The sequence below is a fragment of the Cherax quadricarinatus genome, chromosome 1, assembly GCF_038502225.1.
Source record: "Cherax quadricarinatus isolate ZL_2023a chromosome 1, ASM3850222v1, whole genome shotgun sequence".
Taxonomy (NCBI): domain Eukaryota; kingdom Metazoa; phylum Arthropoda; class Malacostraca; order Decapoda; family Parastacidae; genus Cherax; species Cherax quadricarinatus.
In genome coordinates this window covers 93284948-93308883 of record NC_091292.1, presented here as the reverse complement: position 1 = coordinate 93308883, position 23936 = coordinate 93284948, and the positions used below count along the sequence as shown (strand labels likewise).

General features: G+C 41.7%; 1 protein-coding gene across 1 annotated transcript in view; it reads right to left on the bottom strand.

Annotated features, from left to right (window-relative positions):
* The window catches only part of Sec13 (secretory 13), a 59508-nt gene that overhangs the window by 7161 nt on the left and 28411 nt on the right, over nt 1-23936 (bottom strand). The window contains exons 3-4 of the mRNA XM_070084340.1: nt 22880-23018; nt 19387-19517 (exon numbers count right to left, since the gene is read on the bottom strand). Coding sequence (XP_069940441.1) covers nt 19387-19517; nt 22880-23018 — 270 coding nt within the window. The remainder of the gene's footprint in view (nt 1-19386; nt 19518-22879; nt 23019-23936) is intronic.

Genomic DNA, 23936 nt, shown 5'->3' with positions numbered 1-23936 from the left:
GGGGTGTGGGGGTAGGGGTGTGGGGGTAGGGGTGTGGAGGTAGGGGTGTGGAGGTAGGGGTGTGGAGGTAGGGGTGTGGAGGTAGGGGTGTGGGGGTAGGGGTGTGGGGGTAGGGGGTGTGGGGTTGGGGGTTGGGGTGTGGAGGTTGGGGTGTGGGGGTTGGGGTGTGGGGGTTGGGGTGTGGGGGTTAGGGTTTGGATGTGGGGGTTGGGGTGCAGGGTTTGGAGTGGGAGGTGGGTGTGGGGAGTTGGGGTGTATATGGGAGGCATTAAGCAGAAGGGGCTAGAGCAGTTGGGGTTTGGTGTGAGGGTGGGGATTGGGGATTTGGGGATGGCTGGAGTGGGAGATGGAGAGTAAATGGTGGAGGGGTGGGGGGAAGGAGTTGTGGCTGATGTTGAGAGGTGGAGGATGGTGAGCAGTGGAGGGGTGCAACGGAGGTAGAGGATGGAAGCGATGAGGCAATGTGATGGTGACAGTGTGGGTGGCAGTGTCAGTGGCCTAGTATGGGTATTGGTGTGAATGATGGGTGACTGGGCAGGTGAGTAGCTATGTGACTAGGTGTGTGGACAGCATGTTAAGAGAATATGGGCTGTGAAAGCAATGGTAAGTGTGGGCATGAGGGTACCTGAGCTTGAAGCTGTGGGAAAGTGGTGTGGGTGAAAGGTTTGGCTGCACTGGTGGCCTGGTGTGGGTGGTGGTGTGGATGATGGGTGACTGGGTGAGTGGTAAGGAGGATGATAGGCATTTAAAGCGATTACATGTATGAAAAGCATGTTAGGATGAAAGGTGTGAGGTCATGGGAAAATGGTGTGGGTGAGGGCATGGAGCTGGGCAAGATGTGATCTTGAGGTAGTGGGGAAATGTGGCCGTGAAGAAATAGTGCAGGTGTAGGTGTGGCCGTGGGAGAAACTGTATGGGCAGGTTGTGTGGGTGGATGTTACTGGATGGGATGGTGTAGGTGAAAGATGTGGCTGTGGGGGAGTTGTGGGTGGAGTCTGCTGGGTGTGCGACAGGGAATGGGTGGAGGCAAGCATTATGGCAGAGCTGTGTGGCCAAGGTATGTATGGTATTGGACATGTACAAATGGAGCACTGACAAAAGGGAGGTTGTGCACATTAATGCAACACTGCAGTAACTACTAAAAATATATTTAGAGCACAAGGCAGCTTTTTAGTGGCAAAAGGATTACCTAAGGGTTAGATTGAAGTGAAATATTTGCCGTATTAAACAAAATAGATAAGACTATTCTAGGTAGTAGGTTGGTAGACAGCAACCGCCCAGGGAGGTACTACCGTCCTGCCAAGTGAGTGTAAAACGAAAGCCTGTAATTGTTTTACATGATGGTAGGATTGCTGGTGTCCATTTTTCTGTCTCATAAACATGCAAGGTTTCAGGTACATCTTGCTACTTCTATTTACACTTAGGTCACACTACACATACATGTAAAAGCATATATATACACACACCCCTCTGGGTTTTCTTCTATTTTCTTACTAGTTTTTGTTCTTGTTTATTTCCTCTTACCTCTATGGGGAAGTGGAACAGAATTCTTCTTCACACACAAATTAGCCTTGAGGACATTCTCTTGCCTGAACACTCTGGGAGTTTCAGAGTGATACACCAATAAAGGCTTCACTTTGCAATCACCACTAGCATTGGCACACATTAACAGAGTAAGCCTGTCTTTCATAGGCTTATGTCCTATGAGTGCCTTTTCCTCCTGAGTAACGTAGGTCCTGCTTGGCAATTTCTTCCAAAACACGCCTGTTTCGTCACAGTTAAACACTTGTTCAGGTTTCAATCCTTCAGCCTCTATGTACTCCTTGAATTCATGCACATATTTTTCAGCCGCTTTGTGGTCCGAACTGGCAGCCTCACCATGCCTTATCACACTATGTATGCCACTATGATTCTTAAATCTTTCAAACCAACCTTTGCTGGCCTTAAAGTCACTCACATCAGCACTAGTTGCAGGCAATTTCTTTACCAAATCATCATGCAACTGCCTAGCCTTTTCACAAATGATCACTTAAGAGATGCTATCTCCTGCTATCTGTTTTTCATTTATCCACACCAATAACAGTCTCTCAACATCTTCTAACACTAGTGATCTCTGTTTCGAAAACAAAGTTGCACCTTTTGCAACAACAGCTTCCTTGATTGCCGTTTTCCTGCTCACTATAGTAGAGGTGGTTGATTGGGGTTTACTATACAACCTGGCCAGCTCCGACACACGCACTTCACTTTCGTACTTTGCAATTATCTCTTTCTTCATTTCAATAGTCATTAGCGCCTTTTTTCTCGAAGGCTTGGCACTAGAAGCTTTCTTGGGGCCCATGGTTACTTATTTTGCAGAAACAAGCACCAAAAAAAAGTGATAATATGGAATGTACCAAATGTATCCTTAGATGCGTGCACACCGGCTGGCTTGTAAACACTGGCACACATGGTGCAGTTCACGCCACACGTGGACACGTCTCATACGAAACGAGACGAATCGCATCGAATGTCGGGGTTTCCATTGAATGTCGAGGCGAAATTTTTTTGTTAAAATGCATCGAATGTCGGATTTATCGAATGTTGATGCCATCAAATGTCGGGGGTACACTGTACATATATGCACCTACCATCTGACTTACGACCGAGTTCGGTTCCGAGAAACCGGTCGTAAGTTGAAATGGTCCTAAGTTGAACTTTACTACTGAATATCGACAAAACATTTTTGTAATGACTATTTTATTGTTTTATTTTGGTATTTCATGTTTTACTTTACTTTTTATGTTGTCAGTACTGCATTTTATACTGTAAGGTTTAGGATAAACACTGTGTACAACACAAATAGTTGTTTATTTCCCAGAAATTTGGCATAAAAAACACGGTCGTAAGTCAAGTGGTCATAAGTTGAGCAGGTCGTAAGTCGGATGGTAGGTAGGTAGGTTAGGTTAGGTTAGGTTAGGTTAGGTAGGTAGGTATATATGTATGTATGTATATATATATAAATATATATATATATATATATATATATATATATATATATATATATATATATATATATATATATATATATATATATATATATATATATATATATATATTATTTATATATATATATATATATATATATATATATATATATACAGGTCTCCCTCAACATTCGCGAGGGTTAGGGGATCAAGAGCCTCGCGAATGTTGAAAAACCGTGAATGTTTGGTGCCCCAATATATTGTAGGGAAATATAATACAATACTGCTTCCTTAACTTGTTGAACCATGAACAATCATAAAATACATGAAAACGTCGTAAATTGTACTAAATATATACATGTTATGCTTTAATAACATGTATGTTATTAAATACCACAGACTCCACCAATGCCTCCACCACTTCCCCAACCACTGCGAGTCCCTACTACCCTCCCTCCGACCCCCGCAACTGGCAGCCAGCCCTCCCACCACTCAGTGTGGTGAGTGTTTTGTTTGTTCATTATTTGCTATTAAACTACAGTATAAATAATGTAAACCCATTCATGACTGCATATTGGAATGGCTATTCGGACAGGTATTGGACGGTGACATCATGTGTTTAGTCTTGAACACAGCAAAGAATCAAACATTTCTGCTACTGCTAATAATAACAATAGTAATAATAACAATAGTAATAATAATAATAATAATAATAATAATAATAATAATATAATAATAATAATAATACGATATAATTGAAGAAGGAAATTGTACAAAAATACGAGGGAGTGGTTGACACATCGTCAGTGTGGCTTTGTTTATGCTGGAGTGAACATTATTCTCCCTGCTCTTCCAAACATTTCACAATAATTCAGCAGTTGAGGCAGTGGTATTTAATAACATATATGTTATAAATAATAATAGTACATATTAATAACATGTATTATTATTATTAATAACATGTATGTTATTAAATACCACTGCCTCAATTGCTTCCTCACCAGCTGCCTCACCCACTGCCTCAGTCGCTGCTTCAACAGTTGCCTCAATCGCTTCCTCAACAGCTGCCTCAATCGCTTCCTCAACAGCTGCCTCACCCGCTGCCTCAATCGCTGCCTCAACAGCTGCCTCAGTGACCACTGCCTCAATCGCTGCCTCAACAGCTGCCTCAATTGCTGCCTCAATTGCTGCCTCAACAGCTGCCTCAATCGCTGCCTCAACAGCTGCCTCAATCGCTGCCTCAACAGCTGCCTCAATCGCTGCCTCAACAGCTGCCTCAATCGCTGCCTCAACAGCTGCCTCATGCACTGCCTCAACAGCTGCCTCACCCACTGCCTCAATCGCTGCCTCAACAGCTGCCTCAGCCACTGCCTCAATCGCTGCCTCAACAGCTGCCTCAACCACTGCCTCAATCGCTGCCTCAACAGCTGCCTCACCCTCTGCCTCAATCGCTGCCTCACCAACTGCCACAATCGCTGCCTCAACAGCTGCCTCAATCGCTGCCTCAACAGCTGCCTCAATTGCTGCCTCAACAGCTGCCTCAATCGCTGCCTCAACAGCTGCTTCAATCGCTGCCTCAACAGCTGCCTCAATCACTGCCTCAACAGCTGCCTCAATCGCTGCCTCAACAGCTGCCTCAACGGCTGCCTCAATCGCTTCCTCAACAGCTGCCTCACCCACTGCCTCAATCGCTGCCTCAACAGCTGCCTCAATCGCTGCCTCAACAGCTGCCTCAATCGCTTCCTCAACAGCTGCCTCACCCGCTGCCTCAACAGCTGCCTCAGTGACCACTGCCTCAATCGCTGCCTCAACAGCTGCCTCAACAGCTGCCTCAATCGCTGCCTCAACAGCTGCCTCAATCGCTGCCTCAATCGCTGCCTCAACAGCTGCCTTAATCACTGCCTCAACAGCTGCCTCATGCACTGCCTCAACAGCTGCCTCACCCACTGCATCAATCGCTACCTCAACAGCTGCCTCACCCACTGCCTCAATCGCTGCCTCAACAGCTGCCTCAACCACTGCCTCAATCGCTGCCTCAATTGCTGCCTCAACAGCTGCCTCACCCTCTGCCTCAATCTCTGCCTCACCCACTGCCACAATCGCTGCCTCAACAGCTGCCTCAACAGCTGCCTCAACAGCTGCCTCTACCACTCCAGTCGCACTCAATCTACAAGTACCAAACACAATGAATTATTGTGAAATGTTTATTAGAGCAGGGAGACTAATGCTCACTCCAGCATAAACAAAGCCACACTGATGATGTGTCAACCACTCCCTCGTATTTTTGTACAACTTCCTTCTTCAATTATATCGTATTTATTATTATTATTATTATTATTATTATTATTATTACTATTGTTATTATTAGCAGTAGCAGAAATGTTTGATTCTTTGCTGTGTTCAAGACTAAACACATGTCACCGTCTAATACCTGTCCGAATAACCATTCCAATATGCAATCATGAATGGGTTTATATTATTTATACTGCAGTTTAATAGCAAACAATGAACAAACAAAACACTCACCACACTGAGTGGTGGAAGGGCTGGCTGCCAGTTGCGGGGGTCGGTGGGAGGGTAGTAGGGACTCGCAGGTGGCGGGAAACTTGAATATGATTTGGCGGCTGGGAATTTGGCGGTTGGGAATTCGCGAATGTGTGAAGCCCACGAAAGCTGAAAACGTGAATGTTGAGGGAGACCTGTAGATATATATATATAGGTTAGGGTGTGTAGAAGAGAGGGAGGGTAAAAATTAGACAGGGATGTGTAATGTCACCATGGTTGTTTAATATATTTATAGATGGGGTTGTAAAAGAAGAATGTTCGGGAGAGGGGTGGGATTAAATTATGGGGAATCAAATTCAAAATGGGAATTGACACAGTTACTTTTTGCTGATGATACTGTGCTTATGGGAGATTCTAAAGAAAAATTGCAAAGGTTAGTAGATGAGTTTGAGAATGTGTGTAAAGGTGTGAAAGTGAACATAGAAAAGAGTAAGGTGATGAGGGTATCAAATGATTTAGATGAAGAAAAATTGGATATCAAATTGGGGAGGAGGAGTATGTGAATGTTTTCAGATACTTGGGAGTTGACGTGTCGGCGGATGGATTTATGAAGGATGAGGTTAATCATAGAATTGATGAGGGAAAAAAGGTGAGTGGTGCGTTGAGGTATATGTGGAGTCAGAAAACGTTATCTATGGAGGCAAAGAAGGGAATGTATGAAGGTATAGTAGTACCAACACTCTTATATGGATGTGAAGCTTGGGTGGTAAATGCAGCAGCGAGGAGACGGTTGGAGGCAGTGGAGATGTCCTGTCTAAGGGCAATGTGTGGTGTAAATATTATGCAGAAAATTCGGAGTGTGGAAATTAGGAGAAGGTGTGGAATTAATAAAAGCATTAGTCAGAGGGCAGAAGAGGGGTTGTTGAGGTGGTTTGGTCATTTAGAGAGAATGGATCAAAGTAGAATGACATGGAAAGCATATAAATCTATAGAGGAAGGAAGGAGGGGTAGGGGTCGTCCTCGAAAGGGTTGGAAAGAGGGGGTAAAGGAGGTTTTGTGGGCGAGGGGCTTGGACTTCCAGCAAGCGTGCATGAGCGTGTTAGATAGGAGTGAATGGAGACGAATGATACTTGGGACCTGACGATCTGTTGGAGTGTGAGCAGGGTAATATTTAATGAAGGGATTCAGGGAAACCGGTTATTTTCATATAGTCAGACTTGAGTCCTGGAAATGGGAAGTACAATGCCTGCACTTTAAAGGAGGGGTTTGGGATATTGGCAGTTTGGAGGGGTATGCTGTGTATCTTTATACGTATATGCTTCTAAACTGTTGTATTCTGAGCACCTCTGCAAAAGCAGTGATAATGTGTGAGTGTGGTGAAAGTGTTGAATGATGATGAAAGTATTTTCTTTTTGGGGATTTTCTTTCTTTTTTGGGTCACCCTGCCTCGGTGGGAGACGGCCGACTTGTTGAAAAAAAAAATATATATATACACCCATATAAGAGCGTTGGTAAAACTATACTCTCATACATAGGCAAAGAGGGGAATGTATGAGAGTATAGTTTTACCAACGCTCTTATATGGGTGTGAAGCGTGGGTGATGAATGTTGCAGCGAGGAGAAGGCTGGAGGCAGTGGAGATGTCATGTCTGAGGGCAATGTGTGGTGTGAATATAATGCAGAGAATTCGTAGTTTGGAAGTTAGGAGGAGGTGTGGGATTACCAAAACTGTTGTCCAGAGGGCCGAGGAAGGGTTGTTGAGGTGGTTCAGACATGTAGAGAGAATGGAGCGAAACAGAATTACTTCAAGAGTGTATCAGTCTGTAGTGGAAGGAAGGCGGGGTAGGGGTCGGCCTAGGAAAGGTTGGAGGGAGGGGGTAAAGGAGGTTTTGTGTGCGAGGGACTTGGACTTCCAGCAGGCATGCGTGAGCGTGTTTGATAGGAGTGAATGGAGACAAATGGTTTTTAATACTTGACGTGCTGTTGGAGTGTGAGCAAAGTAACATTTATGAAGGGATTCAGGGAAACCGGCAGGCCGGACTTGAGTCCTGGAGATGGGAAGTACAGTGCCTGCACTCTGAAGGAGGGGTGTTAATGTTGCAGTTTAAAAACTGTAGTGTAAAGCACCCTTCTGGCAAGACAGTGATGGAGTGAATGATGGTGAAAGTTTTTCTTTTTCGGGCCACCCTGCCTTGGTGGGAATCGGCCAGTGTGATAATAATAATAAAAAAAAAAAAAAAAAAAAAAAAAAAAAAAAAAAAAAAATGTATGTACAGTGGACCCCCGGTTAACGAACTTTTTTCATTCCAGTAGTATGTTCAGGTGCCAGTACTGACCGAATTTTTTCCCATAAGGAATATTGTGAAGTAGATTAGTCCATTTCAGACCCCCAAACATACACGTACAAACGCACTTACATAAATACACTTACATAATTGGTCGCATTTGGAGGTGATCGTTAAGCGGGGGTCCACTGTATATATATATATATATATGTGTGTGTGTATATATATATATATATATATATATATATATATATATATATATATATATATATATATATATATATATATATATATATATATATATATATATATATATATATATATATATAAAATATATATATATATATATACATATTTTTTTTTTCAACAAGCGGTCCCTCGTTGTTCGTAATTAATCCGTTCCTGGAGCCGTTACTATAAACGAAATTTACGATTTACGAATCAATTTTCCCTATGAGAAATAATGTAAATACAAATAATCCGTTCCTGACACCCAGAAGTATTAAAACAAAAAATTTTTAACATGAAATATACAGTGGACCCCCGCATGACGATTACCTCCGAATGTGACCAATTATGTAAGTGTATTTATGTAAGTGCGTTTGTACGTGTATGTTTGGGGGTCTGAAATGGACTAATCTACTTCACAATATTTCTTGTGGGAACAAATTCGGTCGGTACTGGCACCTGAACATACTTCTGGAGTGAAAAAATATCGTTAACCGGGGGTCCACTGTACATGTAGTACATAAACAATACAATGGGAAATGATGAATGAAACATTAACAGCATAACACTTACCTTTATTGGAGATTCTTCTTAGTGTATGGGAGACTGGAGGAGGAGAGAGAGTGGATTGGTTATAGTTTGGAAGGGGAATCCCCTTCCATCAACACCTCAGGTACCATTTGCTTTTCTGGGGTTGCTTCTCTTCATTGTTTCTTAATGCCACTAGGACCACCTTGAGTCACTGGAGTCCTGTCTCACAAAATAACTGTGGAGACAGCTCTGTTTCTGGCGTGTCTTTAACACTTCCCTAAAATGGCCCAAGACTTTGTCACTGTACATGTTGCCAACCTGTTCGCAACAACCTTGTTATGGTGATGTTTCTCCATAAAGCTTTCCATCTTACCCCACATAGTAAAAAGCTCTTTAATTTCTGAAGAAGGCACCTTCTTCCATCTCTCTTCCTCCTCTGCAGCAAGATTCTGAGCTGCGATGTGTTGCTCTTCCTGCTGAAGCTCTTGCAGCTCCTCAGTGGTGAGCTCTTCATTGTGGTCTTCCACCAATTCTTCCACATCCTCCAGACTCACATCCAACCCCATGGAACTCCCCAATTGATTTTACAACAGACATAGGCTCATTAGGGTCAGTCCCAAATCCTTCAAAATCCCTCCTGTCGACACAATCTGGCCACAATTTTCTCCAGGCAGAGTTCAAAGTCCTGGTAGTCACTCCCTCCCAAGCCATACCTATAAGGGTTATGCAGTGGAGGATGCTGAAGTGTTCTCTCCAAAATTCCCTTAGGGTCAAGTGAGTGTCTGTGGTCACAGTCAAGCACCTGTGAAACATTGCTTTTGTGTAGAGTTTTTTAAAGTTTGCAACAACCTGCTGGTCCATGGGTTGGAGGAGAGGAGTGGTATTCGGGGTCAAGAACTTTACTGTGATGAACCCAAACTCCTCGAAAATTAGGTCATCCAAGTTTGGAGGATGAGCAGGTGCATTGTCCATTACTAGCACGCACTTGAGATCCAATTTCTTTTCCAGGAGATACTCCTTCACACTAGGGCCAAACACTTCATTGAACCACTCGACAAAAATTTCCCTCGTGACCCATGCCTTACTATTAGATTTCCAAAACACACACAATTTACTCTTCATAACATTGTTTTTCCTGAACACTCTGGGATTTTCAGAATGGTACACTAGTAACGGCTTCACTTTGAAATCCCCACTAGCATTAGCACAGAACATTAGCGTCAGCCTGTCTTTCATAGGCTTGTGTCCTGGCAGCACCTTTTCTTCCTGAGTAATGTAGGTCCTCTTTGGCATTTTCTTCCAAAAGAGGCCTGTTTCATCACAATTGAACACTTGTTCAGGTTTCAGTCCTTCACTGTTTATGTACTCCTTGAATTCATGCACATATTTTTCAGCTGCCTTGTGGTCCGAACTGGCAGCCTCACCATGCCTCATCACACTGTGTATGCCAGTACGCTTCTTGAATCTCTCAAACCAGCCTTTGCTGGCCTTAAATTCACTCACATCACCACTAGTTGCAGGCAATTTCTTTACCAAATCGTCATGCAACTGCCTAGCCTTTTCACAAATAAGCGACGTCATAAGACTATCTCCTGCTAATTGTTTCTCATTTATCCACACCAATAATAACTTCTCAACATCTTCGAGTACTGGTGATCTCATTTTTGTCAGCCTATTTACCCCCTTTGCAACAACAGCATCCTTGATTTCCTTTTTCTTGGCTATGATGGAAGATATGGTTGTACGGGATTTGTTATACATCCTGGCCAGTTCGCCCACACGTACGCCACTATCGTATTGTTCAATGATGTTTTTCTTAAATTCAATCGTATTTCTCACCTTCTTTACCAAAGGCTTGGCACTAGGAGCTTTCTTTGGAGCCATTTTACCTTATTTAGCACTTAAATAACTTGCAAGCACTAAAATAAATGAAATATGAAATATTTCTCTGGAGCACGTGAGGTAACCGTCGCTCACTGGTAAACAATGGCACACTGGCTGGGAAGGAAAGGCAGAGGCAGCTCGAGGTGGCTCAGACCGTGAGTACGTGTCCGGAACGAAGGACTATTAGCGAGTTACCGGACCATTTCCAAGCCAATATTTTGACGAAAAAACAGGACTATTTCCGAAATGGACGACTTTCAGGCTGGACGATTATCGAGGGACCACTGTATACAGAAGAAGGGGTTACTAGCCCCTTGCTCCTGGCATTTTAGTCGCCTCTTACAACACGCATGGCTTACGGAGGAAGAATTCTGTTCCACTTCCCCATGGAGGTAAGAGGAAATAAACAAGAACTAGTAAGAAAATAGAAGAAAACCCAGCGGGGTGTGTATATATATGCTTGTACATGTATGTGAAGTGTGACCTAAGTGTAAGTAGAAGTAGCAAGACATACCTGAAACCTTGCATGTTTATGAGACAGAAAAATGGACACCAGCAATCCTACCATCATGTAAAACAATTACAGGCTTTCATTTTACACTCACTTGGCAGGACGGTAGTACCTCCCTGGGCGGCTGCTGTCTACAACCTACTACAGTGGACCCCCGCATAGTGACTTCAATCTGTGCAAGAGGGCTGATTGTTATGCGAAATGTTCGGTATGCGAATGAATTTTCCCCATAAGAAATAATGGAAATCAAATTAATCCGTGCAAGACACCCAAAAGTATGAAAAAAAAATTTTACCACATGAAATATACATTTTCCTACACACAAAGAGAAGGATACATGCACAATAGTAGAGTAGTACATGCACAATATATATTGTGCATGTACTACTCTACTAAATGAAGAATAAATGACACTTACCTTTATTGAAGATGCAGCAATGACTGATGAGACACTGTATCCTGGGAGTGCCTTTTCTTCCTGAGTACTGTAGGTCCTGTTTGGCATTTTCTTCCAGAACAGGCCTTATCACACTGTGTATGCCACTACGATTCTTAAATCTCTCAAACCAACCTTTGCTGGCTTTAAATTCACCAATATGAGCACTAGTTCCAGGCATTTTTCCCTGTTCACCTGGGTGTTAGTCGACTGGTGTGGGTTGCATCCTGGGAGACAAGATTAAGGACCCCAATGGAAATAAGTTAGACAGTCTTCGATGACACTGACTTTTTTGGGCTATCCTGGGTGGCAAATCCTCTGGGGTTAATTGTTTCTTGGTATTCTCAATAAGCCACACCAACAACGGTGCTACAGCAGCAGCAGCAGCTGACGGTGGTACAGCAGCAACAGACGATGCTACAGCAGCAACAGATGATGCTACAGCAGCAGCAGACGATGCTACAGCAGCAACAGACGATGCTACAGCAGCAGCAGACGATGCTACAGCAGCAGCAGACAATGCTACAGCAGCAGCAGATGATGCTACAGCAGCAGCAGACGATGCTACAGCAGCAGCAGATGATGCTACAGCAGCAGCAGACAATGCTACAGCAGCAGCAGACGGTACTACAGCAGCAGCAGCAGCTGACGGTGGTACAACAGCAGCAGCAGCTGACGGTGGTACAACAGCAGCAGCAGCTGACAGTGCAGCAGCAGCTGACGGTGGTACAGCAGCAGCAGCAGCAGCTGTACCACCAATAGTAGCGATGGTTGATTGGGGTTTATTATACAACCTGGCCAGCTTGGAGACATGCACTCCACTTTCATACTTATCAATGATCTTTTTCTTCATCTCTATAGTAATTCTCACCCTTATTGCTGTAGGGTTGGCACTAGAAGCTTTCTTGGGGCCCATGGTCACTTATTTTCCAGAAAAAATCACCAAAAACACTGTAATAATACGAAATGTTCCGATTGTATGCTTGGATGTTACCGCGGAGGCTGGCTGGTAAACAATGCCACCGGCGGAACATGTGAGCGTGGCTCAGGCCGCACATTGGACGCGTCTCAGACGAAGAGCGGTGAGCGGGTTTCTGGGCGGTATGCGAGGCAAAATTTTTGCGAAAAAAGCGAGCGGTATGTGGATTGTACGGTATGCGATGCGTGCGGTATGCGGGGGTCCACTGTACTATGTAGTAGGTTGGTAGACAGCAACCACCCAGGGAGGTACAGTGGTCCCCCGCTTTTCGTAGTTCCCGGCAATCGTAAAATTCGCCAATCATAGGGGTATTTTCGTATAAACATGGACTCGCTTTTCATAGGTTGACTCGCGAGTCATAGTTCGTCCGGGACGCATATGCACAGCATGAGCCAGGGCAGCAGCCAGTCTGGCATTGTTTACCAGTGAGCGAAGGTCCCCTCGCGTGCTCCAGCGAAATATTTCATAATATTCCATTTATTTTAGTGCTTGCAAGTACTAAATAAGCTACCATTGCTCCAAAGAAAGCTCCTAGTGCCAAGCCTGTGGTAAAGAAGGTGAGAAATACGATTGAATTTAAGAAAACCATCATTGAACAATATGAAAGTGGTACAAGTGTGGCCGAACTGTCCAGGATGTATAAGAAACCCTACACAACCTTATGTTCTATAGTGGCCAAGAAAAATTAAATAAAGGATACTGTTGTTGCAAAGGGAGTAACTATGCTGACAAAAATGAGATCACCAGTACTGGAAGAGGTTGAGAAGTTATTATTGGTGTGGATAAATGAGAAACAATTAGCAGGAGATACTCTTATGACTTCGTTTATTTGTGAAAAGGCTAGGCAGTTGCATGAAGATTTGGTAAAGAAATTGCCTGCAAATAGTGGTGAAGTGAGTGATTTTAAGGCCAGCAAAGGCTGGTTTGAGAGATTTAAGAACCGTACTGGCATACACAGTGTGGTAAGGCATGGTGAGGCTGCCAGTTCGGACCACAAGGCGGCTGAAAAATATGTGCATGAATTCAAGGAGTACATAAACAGTGAAGGACTGAAACCTGAACAAGTGTTCAATTGTGACGAAACAGGCCTCTTTTGGAAGAAAATGCCAAAGAGGACCTTCATTACACAAGAGGAAAAGGCAATGCCAGGACATAAGCCTATGAAAGACAGGCTGACGCTAATGTTCTGAGCTAATGCTAGTGGGGATTTCAAAGTGAAGCCATTACTAGTGTACCATTCTGAAAATCCCAGAGTGTTCAGGAAAAACAATGTTATGAAGAGTAAATTGTGTGTGTTTTGGAAATCTAATAGTAAGGCATGGGTCATGAGGGAAATTTTCGTCGAGTGGTTCAATGAAGTGTTTGGCCCTAGTGTGAAGGAGTATCTCCTGGAAAAGAAATTGGATCTCAAGTGCATGCTAGTAATGGACAATGCACATGCTCATCCTCCAAACTTGGATGACCTAATTTTCGAGGAGTTTGGGTTCATCACAGTAAAGTTCTTGACCCCGAATACCACTTCTCTCCTCCAACCCATGGACCAGCAGGTTATTGCAAACTTTAAAAAACTCTATACAAAAGCAATGTTTCACAGGTGCTTGACTGTGACCACAGACACTCACTTGACCCTAAGGGAATTTTGGAGAGAACACTTCAGCATCCTCCACTGCATAACCCTTATAGGTATGGCTTGGGAGGGAGTGACTACCAGGACTTTGAACTCTGCCTGGAGAAAATTGTGGCCAGATTGTGTCGACAAGAGGGATTTTGAAGGATTTGGGACTGACCCTAATGAGCCTATGTCTGTTGTAAAATCAATTGTGGCACTGGGGAGTTCCATGGGGTTGGATGTGAGTTTGGAGGAAGACCACAATGAAGAGCTCATCTCCGAGGAGCTGCAAGAGCTTCAGCAGGAAGAGCAACACATCGCAGCTCAGAATCTTGCTGCAGAGGACGAGGAAGAGAGATGGAAGAAGGTGCCTTCTTCAGAAATTAAAGAGCTTTTTACTATGTGGGGTAAGATGGAAAGCTTTATGGAGAAACATCACCCTAACAAGGTTGCTGCAAGCCAGGTTGGCAACATGTACAGTGACAAAGCTTTGGGCCATTTTAGGGAAGTGTTAAAGAGAAGCCAGAAACAGTGCTCTCTCCACAGTTATTTTGTGAGACAGGACTCCAGTGACTCTCAAGGTGGTCCTAGTGGCATTAAGAAACAGAGAAGAGAAGCAACCCCAGAAAAGCAAATGGTACCCGAGGTGTTGATGGAAGGGGATTTCCCTTCCAAACTATAAACAATCCACTCTCTCTCCTCCTCCAGTCTCCCATACACTAAGAAGAATCTCCAATAAAGGTAAGTGTTATGCTGTTAATGTGTTAATGTTTCATTCATCATTTCCCATTGTATTGTTTATGTACTACATGTATATTTCATGTTAAAAATTTTTTTGTTTTAATACTTCTGGGTGTAAGGAACGGATTAATTGTATTTACATTATTTCTCATAGGGAAAATTGATTCGTAAATAGTAAATTTCGTTTATAGTAACGGCTCCAGGAACGGATTAATTACGAACAACGAGGGACCACTGTACTACCGTCCTGCCAAGCGAGTGTAAAACAAAAGCCTGTAATTGTTTTACATGATGGTAGGATTGCTGGTGTCTTTTGTCTGTCTCATAAATATGCAAGATTACAGGCATGTCTTGCTACTTCTACTTACACTTAGGTCACACTACACATACATGTTCACGTTTATTCATACACACTCATCTGAGTTTTCTTTGATTTTATCTTAATAGTTCTTGGTCTTATTACTTTTCCTTTTATATCCATGGGGAAGTGGAATAAGAATCTTTCCTCCGTAAGCCATGCGTGTTGTAAAAGTCAACTAAAATGCCGGGAACAATGGGCTAGTAACCCCTTTTCCTGTAAAGATTACTAAAAAGAATAAGAAAATTGTCAAAGTGGGAAGTGTGAATGTTCATGGATGTTGTGCAAATGATAAGAAAGAGATGATTGTGGATGTTATGAATGAGAAGAAACTGGATGTCCTGGCTTTAAGTGAAACAAAGCTGAAGGGGGTGGGAGAGTTTCAATGGAGAGGAATAAATGGGATTAGGTCAGGGGTTTCAAATAGAGTTAGAGCTAAAGAAGGAGTAGCAATAATGTTGAAGGATAAGCTATGGCAGGAAAAGAGGGATTACAATTGTATAAATTCAAGGATTATGTGGAGTAAAATAAAGATTGGATGTGAAAAGTGGGTTATAGTAAGCGTGTATGCACCTGGAGAAGAGAGAAGTGTAGAGGAGAGAGAGAGATTCTGGGAAATGTTGAGTGAATGCGTGGGGAGTTTTGAATCAAGAGTGAGAGTAATGGTGGTTGGGGATTTCAATCCTAAATTGGGTAAAAATGTTATGGAGGGAGTAGTAGGTAAATTTGGGGTGCCAGGGGTAAATGTAAATGGGGAGCCTTTAATTGAGCTATGTGTAGAAAGAAATTTGGTAATAGGTAATACATATTTTATGAAAAAGAGGATAAATAAATATACAAGGTATGATGTAGCACGTAATGAAAGTAGTTTGTTAGATTATGTATTGGTGGATAAAAGGTTGATGGGTAGGCTCCAGGATGTACATGTTTATAGAGGGGCAACTGATATATCGGATCATTATTTAGTTGTAGCTACAGTTAGAGTAAGAGGTAGATGGGAAAAGAGGAAGGTGGCAACAACAAGTAAGAGGGAGGTGAAAGTGTATAAACTAAGGGAGGAGGAAGTTCGGGTGATATATAAGCGACTATTGGCAGAGAGGTGGGCTAGTGCAAAGATGAGTAGTGGGGGGGTTGAAAAGGGTTGGAATAGTTTTAAAAATGCAGTATTAGAATGTGGGGCAGAAGTTTGTGGTTATAGGAGGGTGGGGGCAGGAGGAAAGAGGAGTGATTGGTGGAATGATGAAGTAAAGGGTGTGATAAAAGAGAAAAAGGTAGCTTATGAGAGGTTTTTACAAAGCAGAAGTGTTATAAGAAGAGCAGAGTATATGGAGAGTAAAAGAAAGGTGAAGAGAGTGGTGAGAGAGTGAAAAAGGAGAGCAGATGATAGAGTGGGAGAGGCACTGTCAAGAAATTTTAATGAAAATAAGAAAAAAAATTTGGAGTCAGTTAAACAAGAAAGCCTAGGGAAAGTATGGATTTGTCAGTTAAAAACAGAGTAGGGGAGTTAGTAGATGGGGAGAGGGAGGTATTAGGTAGATGGCGAGAATATTTTGAGGAACTTTTAAATGTTGAGGAAGAAAGGGAGGCGGTAATTTCATGCACTGGCCAGGGAGGTATACCATCTTTTAGAAGTGAAGAAGAGCAGAATGTAAGTGTGGTGGAGGTACATGAGGCATTACGTAGAATGAAAGAGGGTAAAGCAGCTGGAACTGATGGGATCATGACAGAAATGTTAAAAGCAGGGGGGGATATAGTGTTGGTGTGGTTGGTACTTTTGTTTAATAAATGTATGAAAGAGGGGAAGGTACCTAGGGATTGGCGGAGAGCATGTATAGTCCCTTTATATAAAGGGAAAGGGGACAAAAGAGATTGTAAAAATTATAGAGGAATAAGTTTACTGAGTATACCAGGAAAATTATACGGTAGGGTTATAATTGAAAGAATTAGAGGTAAGACAGAATGTAGGATTGTGGATGAGCAAGGAGGCTTCAGAGTGGGTAGGAGATGTGTAGATCAAGTGTTTACATTGAAGCATATATGTGAACAGTATTTAGATAAAGGTAGGGAAGTTTTTATTGCATTTATGAATTTAGAAAAGGCATATGATTGAGTGGATAGAGGACCAATGTGGCAGATGTTGCAAGTATATGGAATAGGTGGTAAGTTACTAAATGCTGTAAAGAGCTTTTATGAGGATAGTGAGGCTCAGGTTAGGGTGTGTAGAAGAGAGGGAGAATACTTCCCGGTAGAAGTAGGTCTTAGACAGGGATGTGTAATGTCACCATGGTTGTTTAATATATTTATAGATGGGGTTGTAAAAGAAGTAAATGCTAGGGTGTTCGGGAGAGGGGTGGGATTAAATTATGGGGAATCAAATTCAAAATGGGAATTGACACAGTTACTTTTTGCTGATGATACTGTGCTTATGGGAGATTCTAAAGAAAAATTGCAAAGGTTAGTGGATGAGTTTGAGAATGTGTGTAAAGGTAGAAAGTTGAAAGTGAACATAGAAAAGAGTAAGGTGATGAGGGTATCAAATGATTTAGATAAAGAAAAATTGGATATCAAATTGGGGAGGAGGAGTATGGAAGAAGTGAATGTTTTCAGATACTTGGGAGTTGACGTGTCGGCGGATGGATTTATGAAGGATGAGGTTAATCATAGAATTGATGAGGGAAAAAAGGTGAGTGGTGCGTTGAGGTATATGTGGAGTTAAAAAACGTTATCTATGGAGGCAAAGAAGGGAATGTATGAAAGTATAGTAGTACCAACACTCTTATATGGATGTGAAGCTTGGGTGGTAAATGCAGCAGCGAGGAGACAGTTGGAGGCAGTGGAGATGTCCTGTCTAAGGGCAATGTGTGGTGTAAATATTATGCAGAAAATTAGGAGTGTGGAAATTAGGAAAAGGTGTAGAGTTAATAAAAGTATTAGTCAGAGGGCAGAAGAGGGATTGTTGAGGTGGTTTGGTCATTTAGAGAGAATGGATCGAAGTAGAATAACATGGAAAGCATATAAATCTATAGGGGAAGGAAGGCAGGGTAGGGGTCGTCCTCGAAAGGGTTGGAGAGAGGGGGTAAAGGAGGTTTTGTGGGCGAGGGGCTTGGACTTCCAGCAAGCATGCGTGAGCGTGTTAGATAGGAGTGAATGGAGACAAATGGTACTTGGGACCTGACGATCTGTTGGAGTGTGAGCAGGGTAATATTTAGTGAAGGGATTCAGGGAAACCGGTTATTTTCATATAGTTGGACTTGAGTCCTGGAAATGGGAAGTACAATGCCTGCACTTTCAAGGAGGGGTTTGGGATATTGGCAGTTTGGAGGGATATGTTGTGTATCTTTATACGTATATGCTTCTAAACTGTTGTATTCTGAGCACCTCTGCAAAAACAGTGATAATGTGTGAGTGTGGTGAAAGTGTTGAATGATGAAAGTATTTTCTTTTTGGGGATTTTCTTTCTTTTTTGGGTCACCCTGCCTCGGTGGGAGACGGCCGACTTGTTGAAAAAAAAAAAAAATATTACACACACACACACACACACACACACACACACACCCACCCACCCACCCACACACCCACCCACCCACCCCTCCCTCTGGGTTTTCTTCTATTTTCTTACTAGTTCTTGTTCTTGTTTATTTCCTCTTATCTCCATGGGGAAGTGGAACAGAATTCTTCCTCCGTAAGCCATGCGTGTTGTAAGAGGCAACTAAAATGCCGGAAGCAAGGGGCTAGTAACCCCTTCTCCTGTATATATTACTAAATGTAAAAGGAGAAACTTTCGTTTTTCCTTTTGGGCCACCCCACCTCAGTGGGATATGGCCGATGTGTTGAAAGAAAGAAAGATTTTACAACAATGCAGTAGTATGCATAACAGTAAATCATCTTTTGTGTGTGAATAAAAATTCAAAATGGAAAGCAAGTGTAATATAAGTGGGGCCTGGAGACATGACTAGTGAACAGAGAAAATGTTATTTTACTGCTAGGAATGTTTGCGTTGTTAATTCTGGACCCTATTTTGAAATTGATAGAATGAAAGGAGTTATAGCGAAATAGCTGTGTTTGGTCGACTGGAACAATGGAATTGGCCGAAAATAGGGCTCAAAGTGGGCAAAACTGCTTATGCATAAATATCACTGCAATTGCTAACTTCATGAGAGTGCAATTCCATAAGTTTTCTATCAAATTTCGTACTTTTGGTTCCATCACCACAGGAAAAGGATTCTCTATCACTTCATAAGAAATTTTTTTTTTTTTTAAATTCTTCGACGCTGAGAGCAAGTTTGTAAGCAGGGGTCGCAACAGTGAAAGGGTTAACAATCCAGATCAAATGTCCTCGAGCATGCATTAACTTACAGAATGGGCACTAGTGATTTTCTTTGACTCCCATGTGTGTGCTGTTGAAGTCAAGACAGAGAAAGATCCATCTGCTGATGCACAGGCAAGGATGAGTCCATGCTCGTGAGGTGCCCAACACAAACTGTTCACTGCATTAAAAAAAAAAAAACTATATTAACAATAAAAAACTTTAAACAGTATAAAAATGAACAAATATAAAGGGGCTTGCTATTCTTAGAAAAGCAATTATCCCAAGATATTCAAAAAGAGCAAGAATATTAAGTTCTCTAAAATGAAAGAAACAAACTGTGAAGGAAAGAAGCATAGAATAAGAGAATATATTGGTATAGTCTAAAAGTAATTTGAGTGAAATCTGAAGTTACTCAAATGCATATGGATCATATTACATGGTTACGAAAGATGCTGGTGAAACAAAAGTTGAATTATTACTGGTGTTCTAGCACTACCATGGAAGATATGGGTTGTCCATATCAGACGATGGTCCATCTCTTGGCTTTGGTTTGAATTACATCACACACATACTACACACTCAAAATTTATTAGTACTTCTTATGAATACCATAACCAGTGCCATTTGGACAAACAAATTTAGTTTTACTGGTGAAGGAATGGAACAATTAAGAAATCAATTTTTTTTTTTTTGCGAATACAATACAACCTCTCCTCATTTAGCGACAGGGTTCCGTTTGTAAGACTTTGTTGATTAAACAAATTCGTCGCTAATTGAGGAACCACCCATTACCAATACTTCAAGCATTTATAACAACCATTTAAAACATATTATTCATGAATGAAGCCTTTCTGTTGCCTAGTTATTATGGCTTGAAATCCTGTCAATGCTTTCACTGCCTCTTTCATTCTATCTTTATCCTTCAAGATAGTGGAAATAGTAGAATGTACCAGCTTCAGGTCACAGGCTATCACTTGCACTTTCTTACCAGCTTCACATTTGCTTATAATTTTCACCTCAAGATCAATAGCCTTCCTTTGTTTCTTGGAGCTTCCTTCGGGTGGAGTCAAGATCCTCCTTTTTGCTGACATCTTGTACTATGGGGTGCACAATGAAGTATACAAATTTGTATGAATATGTAGTCTTGGAGACTGTGAAAGCCAGTGTACTGAGTGGCTGGGGGAAGGAGACTGAGATGCTTGACGCTGAGATGGCGTGCTGCCTGTTTCCATGACCCAAGTTCTCATATGGTATACAATACCGAGTGGTCGGAGATGCTATCGTAACTCCGAGTTGTCAGTAAATGAGTACCTTGCTGAGAGGCTGCATCACCTGTACTAATCTGGAACCAGCTAATATTTCAAGAATATTAAAACTATCCCTTATTATGTTATGTATTTGGTTGTGAAAAGACAAATGATAAGAAATTTGAGAAATTTGATGAGGGTATCAAATGATTTAGATAAAGAAAAATTGGATATCAAATTGGGGAGGAGGAGTATGGAAGAAGTGAATGTTTTCAGATACTTGGGAGTTGACGTGTCGGCGGATGGATTTATGAAGGATGAGGTTAATCATAGAATTGATGAGGGAAAAAAGGTGAGTGGTGGGTTGAGGTATATGTGGAGTCAAAAAACGTTATCTATGGAGGCAAAGAAGGGAATGTATGAAAGTATAGTAGTACCAACACTCTTATATGGGTGTGAAGTTTGGGTGGTAAATGCAGCAGCGAGGAGACGGTTGGAGGCAGTGGAGATGTCCTGTTTAAGGGCAATGTGTGGTGTAAATATTATGCAGAAAATTCGGAGTGTGGAAATTAGGAAAAGGTGTGGAGTTAATAAAAGTATTAGTCAGAGAGCAGAAGAGGGGTTGTTGAGGTGGTTTAGTCATTTAGAGAGAATGGATCAAAGTAGAATGACATGGAAAGCATATAAATCTATAGGGGAAAGAAGGGGGGTAGGGGTCATCCTCGAAAGGGTTGGAGAGAGGGGGTAAAGGAGGTTTTGTGGGCAAGGGGCTTTGACTTCCAGCAAGCGTGCATGAGTGTGTTAGATAGGAGTGAATGGAGACGAATGGTACTTGGGACCTGACGATCTGTTGGAGTGTGAGCAGGGTAATATTTAGTGAAGGGATTCAGGGAAACCGGTTATTTTCATATAATCGGACTTGAGTCCTGGAAATGGGAAGTACAATGCCTGCACTTTAAAGGAGGGGTTTGGGATATTGGCAGTTTGGAGGGATATGTTGTGTATCTTTATATGTGTATGCTTCTAAACTGTTGTATTCTGAGCACCTCTGCAAAAACAGTGATAATGTGTGAGTGTGGTGAAAGTGTTGAATGATGATGAAAGTATTTTCTTTTTGGGGATTTTCTTTCTTTTTTGGGTCACCCTGCCTTGGTGGGAGACGGCCGACTTGTTGAAAAAAAAAAAAAAATTATCTACAAAAGTTACCATGCTTGATTCCATTTTAAAAGCTAACCAATCCATAACTGAACAGCAGAAGCTGTCTGTCCCGACTCAGACAGCAGAAGCTGTCTGTCCCAATTCAAACAGCAGAAGCTGTCCCAATTCAAACAGCATAAGCTGTCTGTCCCAATTCCAAGAGCAGAAGCTGTCTTTCCTGATTCAAACAGCAGAAGCTGTCTTTCCTGATTCAAACAGCAGAAGCTGTCTTAACCGATTCAAACAGCAGAAGCTGTCTTTCCCGATTCAAACAGCAGAAGCTGTCTTTCCCGATTCAAACAGCAGAAGCTGTCTTTCCCGAATCAAACAGCTTCTCTTTCTTAACCAATTCAAACAGCAGAAGCTGTCTTTCCCGATTCAAACGGCAGAAGCTGTCTTTCCCGATTCAAACAGCAGAAGCTGTCTTTCTTGATTCAAACAGCAGATGCTGTTCTTTTTCATTTAAACAGCAGACACTGTCTTTCTTGACTTCAGAAGAAATCCAGAAAATGGCTATTGAAATTTTTTACATAGAAGTTTCATATGTTTTTTCAATACAGTAGAGCAAGCAGTTTTTAATTACTCTGAACTTATAGTGTATGACGTGTGGGCATGGTATTTACCAAATCACACAAACCAAAGGCACAGAATTTATAGCAGTAATTGAGTGTGCCATATACACTGGACACCAACAATCATATTGAAAAGAACAAGAAGAATAGAGAATAGAAGGGGGTAAAAATGTAGCATATAAATTATTTTGGAGAAAATATTGTAATAGGGAAATACTGTACTAATAAATTTGGAGGATGTGCAGCATACTATTGCTAATGTAATTCAAATGAAAGCAAAGACATGGACCATCATCTGATATTGACAAGACTTTATACAATAGAATGACTTAATCCTTGGACTATGTGAAGGGCAAGTATAAAACAAGGAATTCGCCATGAGGCATTTTGAATATATTTCTTAAAGCCCCTCTTCTTTGTGGCTAACAAAAGGCATTAACTATACAATAACTGGAGTTCGATATGGAATGCAAAGACACAAACCTAACAAAATATATTAGGTGGAAAACCTTATTAAAAAATACCTGATGAATCATGATTGGCATATTCATGAACCTTTTTCCATTTGTGACCATCTTCTTGCCAAATTATTACTTTACGGTCATAACTGCACGATGCTAAAATGTTGCCATACATAGGGTGTGCCCATGCCACCTGCCAAACCTGCAAAATACATAAAAACTGAAGAGCTCAAACATAAATGATTATAATTGATGCATATTTTTTCTTTTATGTGCATTTGAATCTTCAAAACAGTTTGAAGCACTGCCAGGATACTGACCAAAAACAATATTCTAATAAATAAAAATTTTATTATAAATTTCCAAAACAGCTGTCAAAGACCAAATTCCAATATTTAGCACACAGCAATGTATGGTCCCAGTAGCAACTATGAAGAGATTGATTCACTTGAATTAATCTAAGACATCAGTAAAAAAATCTTTAAACTACCAAAATTCTGATTGTGCAACAAGCTCTTTGCACCTATAATTCAACAGGCAATACAGCACATTATGTGGTACTAAGGCTGTGATGCACTATATTTTGTTGTAATGGTTAGTTTGTCACAACTGTGTGGAAACAAAAGACAATAAATGAAAAAAAAATCAGTTCCCGAAAATCACTTACAAACTGATTAAGTGTCATACCACAATTGAGGTCCAGGTCTTTGCTTTTAAAAATGGAGAGAACATGGAGGAAGTGAAAGAGTTCAGACATTTGGGAGTGGACTTGTCGGTGGACGGGTCTATGAAAGATGAGGTGATTCTCAGAATTTATGAGGGGTAAAAAAAGATGGGTGGTACACTGAGGCATCTGTGGAGACAAAAAACATTAACCATGGAAGCAAAATGGGGAAAGTATTTGACTATAGTGGTACCAAGGCAGTGAAGATTTCATGCTTGAGGGCAATGCATGGCATAAATATTATGCAAAGAATTTGAAGTTTGGAGATTGGGTGTGGGGTTACTAAAAGCATTGTTCAGATGCCTGAGGAGTTGTTGAGGTAGTTTGGAGCACAATAGCATGACTTGAATGGTATATAAATCTGTAACGGAGGGAAGGCTGGGTGGGAGTCATCCT